Below are 9,120 nucleotides of genomic sequence, written 5' to 3' on the forward strand. Positions count from 1 at the left end.
TTCACGGTGGCGATGGAATGCCTCCTTCGATTGCCTGCGTCGAATTTGCTCTCCGTTGACGATCCGACGTTTTGCTTCACTGGAACGATATCCTCTCCTCACGATTTGACATTGTGGAGAACTTACGTGGCAAGTTTTAGAACTCTGAACGAGTTTAGAAGAACTCTGTAAAAGAGTTGATTTGAACTGAAAGTTCGGTTGATAAGCCAAGGATGAAAGCTGTTGCTCAAGGATGCTTCAAGATCTTCTTGTTGCCAAGTATCTCTCTCCAGCCGATCTCCTCCAAAGCCTGCCCAAGGATCTCTTCTGCTGCTGCCCAACCGAGATCCAAATCCCATCTGCCCGAACCCCTAAACTGAATTGATTTTCAGTTATTTATAGAGCATTCAGTGGGTGTAACTACCCCTTAAATCACTCCTAAGTGGGGTGTAACCGCCCTCCAATCATGGAAAACAGTTTTAGAACTGTTCACGGGTTTAAGGGGTGTAAGTTCCCCTAAAATGGTTCCATAATGGGGTGTAACCGTCCCCATTAAGTGGAGATACGGTTTTAAAACCGTTCAGGTTCTGTTTGAACCAGTCAAACACAAAAACGCGGGTCTGACCCTAGCGTTTTGATGTTGCAACGCAAGTTCGACTCCGGCGTTTTGATGTTGCAACGTGGGTCCGACCCCAGCATTTTAATGTTGACACACGGGGAAGACCTCCGCATTTTGGTGTTGATGCGCAGGGATGACCTCTGCGTTTTGGTCTTAGAGCACGGTGATGAGTTCCGCGTCTTGCTTCGAAGAGATTATCAACATGTAATCTCTTTTGTCATAGCGTTGCAAAGATCATTATCTTGTAATCTTCATCTTGGCTCCTTGAGAATATGAGAGTCGTCAGATTGTAACTCTCGATGTTGATTGTGAAGGCTGTTGATTAGAGCTTTCATCAGTTGTTGTGAAGGTCGTCAGATTATAACCTTCATCAACCTACGTAAAAATCTTCAAATTGTAACCTTCTGGAAGTCGTCAGATTGTAACTTCCATCATTGGTGTTTTGATGGGGATCAGCTATCTATTGTGATTTTTAGACAGCCTACAAAGTGTTTATATGTGAGAGATTTGAGTGGTTTGAGCATCATGTGTTAAATAAGTCTAGGCTGGCACTTTTCTTCTGAGCGGTCGACCGCAATGGAGGCGGCGGTCGACCGCACACCAATTTCGCACTCAGGAAATCTTTTTCCTGCTGTGCGGTCGACCGCACTGGGCGCGGTGGTCGACCGCCCAACAGACAGAGTGTTTTCCAGGGTTTGGGTCTTAACGGGTTTCGGGTCGGGTTGTGGGGTTAGTATATATACTAATGAACCCAAGATAGCCTCTTTTCATCTGAAATCAGAAACCCTAGCCCCCTCTCTCTCCCCTCAAACCCTAGTTCTCATTTCTTGGTGATTTGGGAGGCTCAAACCCTAGTTCTCATTTCTTGGTGATTTGGGAGGAGCTTTGAAGGATTTTTCAGCGGATTTTGGTGGGATTCAGCGAAAGGGGGAGCTTTGAAGGATTTTTCAGCGGATTTTGGTGGGATTCAGCGAAAGGGATCATCATCTTTCAGATCTATGGTTCTATTCTCATCAGAGGCGAGTAACATCTCGCCCAACTTCACCCCTTTTCCTTTTCATGCATAAATTTGAGTTTAAATTTGATTTTATAGGCCCAAAAATCGTATTTTTGTAGATACAATAGATCCTTATGACATATGGCATGATAATCAAATGTTTCAGATTTTAAAAACACACCAACGAACTGTATTAAAGAGATCTAGATCTGAAAATGGTTTTAAAAAGAGTAAATTTCTGTTTTTATTGAATAAACAATATTTAAACCATGTTTATATATGTTTGGGATCTTGATGATAGATTTTAAATGTCTAAATTCGTTGTCTTCTGTTCTATGACTTTGTATAAATGTTAGATTTACATTAATAGAGAAATCATCGAGTTTGAGTGTGATTTGAAGCCGACAGAAACCCTAACTGGGCTTCTGTCTGCTTCGCGGTCGACCGCGATTTTTGGTGTGTTCGAGTGTTCGCCTCGCTTATCTGGCACTAGTTTGCGATGTTAGTGACTTATCTACACATGGGGGTTGACTTGTGATACGAATTTAGACCCGCACATTGAAACACGTGCAAGAGTGGGATATGTATACCCTTCCACATATGCTAGTGACAATTACACTTCTTTGTTCTTAATCCATGTGTTGAGCATACATTATTATTAATCCATGTGTTGGATACTTATCATCTTGGTCCATGTGTTGGACATGCATTCTATTCAGTCCATGTGTTGGACATGCATTACTTTTAGTCCATGTATTGGACATTTTTGCTAAACCTTGAGCATGATTCACATTTGAGTTTGGAACACGACATATTGATAAAATTAGGACATGATAGCTACCTAGGCTGGGTATGACACTTATTGTAACTATGTACCTTTGACAAAACTGTGATTTTTGGTAGAGATGGAATTGTTGCCTTTTCTTTATTGTTCATGTATTAGACTCCGGGTTTGGTACTTAGGGATTTTCAATTTGAGATACAAGGTATATACATGAGGGTTTCCTTGTTTGGATTATTTCGCTCGACGTACCTATGCTCGTGTTGAAATTTCCTAAGTATTAAAACCCATTATTCTTAGGATAATTGATTATATATACATATTTTGTGATAACTGTATTTTTCATATACAACGAGCCCTCTCCCTTGGGGTTGGTTGTGATGTTGCTCGCTAGCGCTTTGACGCTCATTGTCCCTCCCCCTTTCAGGTAACGAGCCAGGAGCCCGGAGAGTCGCAGGTTGATGGCGACACACTTTAGTGTTCAGCTATCTATTTTAGCTATGTTTTATTTTGGAACTCCATTGTAGTTGTTGTTAGACATTTGAGGACTATTTTCTAGATGTTGTAAAGGTTGTATGCCTTTTTTCCTTTACTCAGACTTGTTGTATTTGAGACTTGTTAAGAAACTCTAGTTTATTTATTTCAGACATTGACTTTGTATTTCTGTATGTTGGATGATGAAATATTATTTTGATCTCTATCATTTCATCAGTTATCTCTTATGTTATCTTTTACTTGCTTTTGTACCTATACCTGTTATTAATTCTACTAGAGTGATAGAATTGTGATGGTGAAACATGTTATTATACGGTGTGGTGCATGGCAGGTTTGACATTCTTGGTTTTACCTCTTTTCTTGCCCTTATCCTTAGAGGCATAGGCCAAATGAGCACTTTCAGTCTTATCTTGCTTCAACCTGTCTTTTTCTTGCACACAGTATGAAATGAGCTCATTTAGAGTCCATTTCTCCTTTTGGCAGTTATAACTGACCTTAAACTGATTGAATTGTGCAGGAAGAGATAACAGAACCAGATGCACCAATAACTCATCACAAAGATCGAGTTTAAGTACCTTAAGCTTTAAAGCAATATGAGACATTTCCATAATGTACTCCATGATATTTCCTTTGCCCTTATACTTCATCAAAATCAAGCGAGCTAAAAGCGTGCTTGTTTCTACCTTATCATTTTTCGCAAAACGCTTCTCAATTTCGGCAAGGAAATCTTTAGCCTTAATAATTCCTTCGGATTCTATGCCCTTGAAGGCTTTCGGAACGCCGCGCTTAATGATCATAAGACTCATGCGATTTGAACGGTCCCACTTCTCATACTCCTTCTTTGCATCAGGAGTGCTATCCGGATTGAGAGGTTAAGATTGTTCAGTTCTTAATGCAAGGTCTAGATCCATACAGCCAAGAATAATTAATATGTTCTCTTTTCAAACCTTGAAATTTGTCCCATTGAGCATGGGAATTGAGTTGATGTTAGCAAAAATTGTTGCAGCAGATGCATTAGCTGAAATAAACAAAAGATACTCACATCATTAACCGTAATTATTAATCAATAAAATTCAAATAATGACAAATCCCATCTCAAGATATCTGGCACAACATTAATATCAAGTCTTTGGACAGTAATATTAACTTGTAATTGATACATTGTTGTAATGATCAAACATTAACAATAACTCATGTCAAATAATAAAACTATCTTTGGATCGATTCATTATTCACATGTAAACCTTATAATTGTCACACGTTTATCATCGCAGATGTGTATGCAGTCTAAATAAATATTAACCTTCCTTTGGGCCGATTAAATATTTACACGAAAGTATACACACAAACATCTCACATTCTTCATGAACAATCTACACAAGAGATATTACTTTGGCAACTTTTTGTTTTAATTAATCAATTGGAGTGAGAGACAACATTAATACCTTAGTGTCATAATATTTGAGTTAAATAATTGATTAACTACCAAAATTAATTCAAATTAAACAACTTAATTTGAATTAGAAGAATTTTCCATAGCTTAATTAGGACCCATAACTTAATTGAATAAATTAAGTATACCAAAGTGGACCCATAACTTAATATAAAAAGCCGAGGCTTAACCATAGTGAGCACGGAGTTCGCTTGACTACGAACGCTAGGTTCGTCTGTATTGAGTACAAGACTCACCTAAGAACGAACGCGAGGTTCGTTTGAAAAAATGAACGCAAAGTTCGACCTGAGAAAGAACACGAGGCTCACCTGAACTTCGAAGGATCGAGGCTCTCTTGAGAACCGAGCGTCGAGCTCGCTGAATTGAGCACAAGGCTCACATGAAAACGAGCACGAGGCTCTCTTGATTCGAGCACGGGGCTCGCTTGAGCTTCCTAAATGAGCCGACGAAGGTCGAGTAGATCTAAGCCTCGATTTCGAATCCGAGGTTTGCCTGAGATCCGAACGTCGAGCTTGCCTATAACGAGGTTCGAGCTCACTTGAGTTGAACCCGAGGTTCACTGAATTCGAACATGAGGTTCATTCAGAGTTGGAACACGAGGTTCGTTGGATTCGAGCACGAAGCTCGTCAGAAGCAAACTGAGGTTCGCTGAAAATTTCAAGCCGAAGCTTGCCTGAACTGAGCACGAAGCTCACCTAAAATCGAGCACGAAGCTCGCCCAAAAATCAAGGTAACCTCCTCCTTAATTTCCGCACGTTTTCACGCGCACGAATCCCTTTAGGGTTTAATCTGAAACCGCCGCCGCCATTGCTCCTACACCCAGAGGTCGAAACCCTAGGGTTTCCTAACGCCGCCGTCGCCATCGGAGTCGAGAGCGAGGCCGCCAGCGATACTTCGCCGGCGAGGAGCACGGGACCGACGACCAAACAAAATAAATCCAAAAATTCCACGATTTTATTTCGAAATCGGATCCAGAATCGAAAGATAACTTCTTGATCCAGATCCCAAAAAAATTAAAGGAAAAACCAACAATTAAAAAACTTTACTGTTCATCTGAAAAATAAAAAATGTTACTGTTCATCCATGACCAGTTCTTAAAAAAACACAAATTAAGATCAAAGAAACCTAATTTTAATCTAAATCTCTTAGAACAAATCACGGTGGCTCTGATACCACTTGTTGGATCTAATATTTGAGATCTAAATCTTAAAGCCATGATTAATTCAAAGAGATTAATAATAATCAAAAGGTGCGGAAGCATATACCTGAATCCATTGAGGAAAACCTGATTAGGGTTTTGATGATCTTCTAACATTAGGGTTTCTCCCTTATTGATCTTTTTAGATGAGGATAAGAGAATGAGAGTGGCTAACCCTAGATTAGGGACCATAACCCCATATATATAGGTGTTGTACATTTGTAATTTGGTCCCTCATCAAATTACAATTACAACCTGGTATCTGCACATATAACCCCATGATTTATTTAAATACCCATTAACCCAAATTAATTGATCACTTTAGCGGGTTATCCTGAAGGATAGCAATACACACAGATTAATCATATGTACCCACAAATAGATTTAATTAGATTTAAATCCAACATTCTTCTCCAATTTCTTCGCCAAATCTACACTCTACAAATCTGTTAGCAGTGTACATGTATTATGAACTCGACTCATTATATAATAAACTGTCAATTATGAGTTCTTGTATTTTAGTTTGAAAATTCTTTAGATACGATTGATTAGATAATTTGAGGCACAATGTACTGGTTGAGTTTAGCGTGCTCAACTTTCTGAATAAAATTTACCCCATGGTAAAAAGCATATTTATCTTCATGTAGGGTTACCTTCAAAAATTCTAGCACTGAAATCTGTAAATTATATTTCATTTTATTTTAAAGGCCCAGAAAACACTATTTCACAATTCCCTGATAAAGATTGCAATTTATTTACTTCCACAAGTAATACTCAATAGTAGATTGTTGAAACAAAATGCAACCCATCAAATTATCAATTGATATATCTTTCATCATACAATTCTCACCATGAGCAAATAAAAAACATTCCATACGATCCGATGTTTTTTTTTTAATCACATGACCAATTCAAAAGAGCTAACCATGTCAATGACCCTCTAAAGATCAAATTAGCTATTGATATCCAATTCCTATGTAGACTAATTCGTATTGTGGGAACCCAAAGCATTATCTCCCTTAGGTCCTCAAAATACTCTTATGAAATGCACTAAGCTTTTTGTTAGTTGAGCAGTGACATTAGGTTTGAGGGTAATTTTGTAATGTTAACATATAGACTAAGACTTGAGCACTAGTGGAGGTAAGCATACCATGGTGGACTTTGTCACACATAAGATTTGAAATCTAATACAAAAATGCATGCAACGGAAAGCGTAATAACAGAGAAAAAGGCATGCAATTAAGAAAGCTAAAAGAAAAAAAAACCAACAACTTAGAAAGAAAAAAAAAATGTATAGACCGCTGTTGAATTAGGAGAGGCAGCCTTTAAAACTTGTCCTATCGTAAGCATCACATCACGTCTCTCTTTTTTCTCTCCGGGTGTCTTCCTATAAAGCTCAGCTCACCTTCTTCCTCTTTTCTCATCAAAGTTTTCTTCTTGACTGTTGAGAGAAAGAGATCTAGAGAGAGAAAGATATTGAAGAGGGAGACTTTAGAGAGAGATGGGTCGAGCACCGTGCTGCGATAAGGCGAACGTGAAGAAGGGGCCATGGTCGCCGGAGGAGGATGCAAAGCTCAAGGCTTACATAGAGGAGAATGGAACTGGTGGCAACTGGATTGCTCTCCCTCAAAAGATTGGTAATTAACTTTTCAAAAAAAAAAGATTGGTAATTAAGCTTCTTAATTAATTAGTTAACCCTAATTAATTAGATCTAATCTTGTACGGTTCATGTTAATTAGAAGGTATTGCTTGGTGAAACTTCCTATTTTGTTGTAAGTTCTTCCACCATAGATCGTGTTTTTATGTGGATTGATACTAATTTATCAGGTAGAATTAAAAGTTGATGCAATTAATTAGGAAACCCAAGTAGGGTTTTCCATCACATAGTTCCTTCATATTTTGGTTTGTTCTGCATGATTTAAGCTTCTTAATTTTGTGAATTTCAAGTAGAAAATTACGAGGGAACCACGTACGTTATATATCAGGGTTTCCATCAAAAGATCTTTTAATTGTTCTACATAATTAAGCATCTCTCTTAATAATGCTATGAACAAAAGACCCAATAGGGTTTCCATTGATTAACCTTAAACCGAGAGAATTTGCACGATTTGGGACATCAAAACCCTAGAACTAGAAGATACTTATATTCGTGTACAACCTTAACTTGTCAAAGTCACGTATTTAAACACTCTTGATAATAATGAACATAATTTCAGGTCTAAAGAGATGCGGCAAAAGCTGTAGACTCAGATGGCTCAACTACCTCAGGCCTAACATCAAGCATGGTGGCTTCTCTGAAGAAGAAGATCAAATCATCTGCAGCCTCTACATCAGCATCGGAAGCAGGTACCGATGATCCTCGATCAACATATCCCTTGCTATAAAACCCTAATGTTAACCCTAATCTCATCCATGATCAGGTGGTCCATAATTGCTGCCCAACTTCCTGGTAGAACCGATAATGACATCAAGAACTACTGGAACACTAGGCTGAAGAAGAAGCTCCTTGGACGCCGTAAGGATCCATCTCAATCTCGCCGCTCATTCTCCCTCAATCAAGAACTCAGCTCTCATGCCGACAAGCCATCACAAACCCTAAGCTCGACTGCTCTTGAGAGGATGCAACTCCATTTACAGCTCCAAGGCCTCAACAACCCCTTCTCTTTTTATAACAATCCTGCACTATGGCCTAAATTCAATCCTCTTGGGAGTCAGCCAGTGTATAATCCCACATCCGAACAAAATGAGCAATCTTTGATTCCATCGATGCCTTCAGATGAACCTAGTTATCCACCGCTGAGTGCTGGAACGCAAGAAGATTTCAGCTGTGAGAGTTCTTCGAACTTTAATTCTCTGAACGACGAGCTTCAGAACTTGATTTATGGCAATAACGGCATAGCTGAGCTTGAGAAGGAGAATGTGAATTGGTTTGGTAATGAGTTTGATTCCTTAATGCTGCAGGAGAATCATGTGTTAGGGTACGACATGTAGTGTACTATTGAGTATTATGCAGGAAGGGTTCATGGATGTTTGATGTAAATGTGTTAATAATACTACTGAATATTAATGTTCTCTTCACTATTATAGAATCTTATATTGATTAATTACATGAAAACATTAGGATGTTTCCGTTATGGCTTTCAATTGTCATTTCATGGGTCACATTCTAAATCAGTACACAAAGATTAAATCTGGTCACTTCTCTTCCTTTGATAAATAAAAAAAAGGGATAAATGGAACAGTTTTAGGATCTTCTCTTCTTCTTGTTGGTTTCTGTTGCATTTGGGTATGTTTGATCTTTTCCACTTGTTAGTTTTATATACTTGCATGTACGTATATATGCTTTGATCTTTGTAGGGTCCGATAGATATGGACACATATTTGAACTTATGTGAACAGGGAATATGACTTGTGTCCTCTCACATGCCATGTGCATGCCTATAACCTAGGATTAATTTATAAATGAACATGAACCCTGGTTTCAGGAGTCTTTGAATCAGTAATATTTGCATGCAACATGAAATTTAGAGTAAAGACTTTAGTGTGGCATTAAACTCAATGTTGTCAACTAGGTAATGTTTGTCTGATCTAATTAATT

The 9,120-nt window shown here is 38.5% G+C and overlaps 1 protein-coding gene across 1 annotated transcript; it reads left to right on the forward strand.

Annotated features, from left to right (window-relative positions):
- Nucleotides 6,973–8,543, forward strand: LOC109843256 (transcription factor MYB36-like). The gene is made up of 3 exons (XM_020412184.1): nt 6,973–7,159; nt 7,739–7,868; nt 7,943–8,543. Exons 1-3 carry the CDS (start codon nt 7,024–7,026, stop codon nt 8,511–8,513), a joined length of 837 nt encoding a protein of 278 aa, XP_020267773.1. The 5' UTR covers nt 6,973–7,023; the 3' UTR covers nt 8,514–8,543.

The sequence above is a fragment of the Asparagus officinalis genome, chromosome 5, assembly GCF_001876935.1.
Source record: "Asparagus officinalis chromosome 5, Aspof.V1, whole genome shotgun sequence".
Classification (NCBI taxonomy): Eukaryota; Viridiplantae; Streptophyta; class Magnoliopsida; order Asparagales; family Asparagaceae; genus Asparagus; species Asparagus officinalis.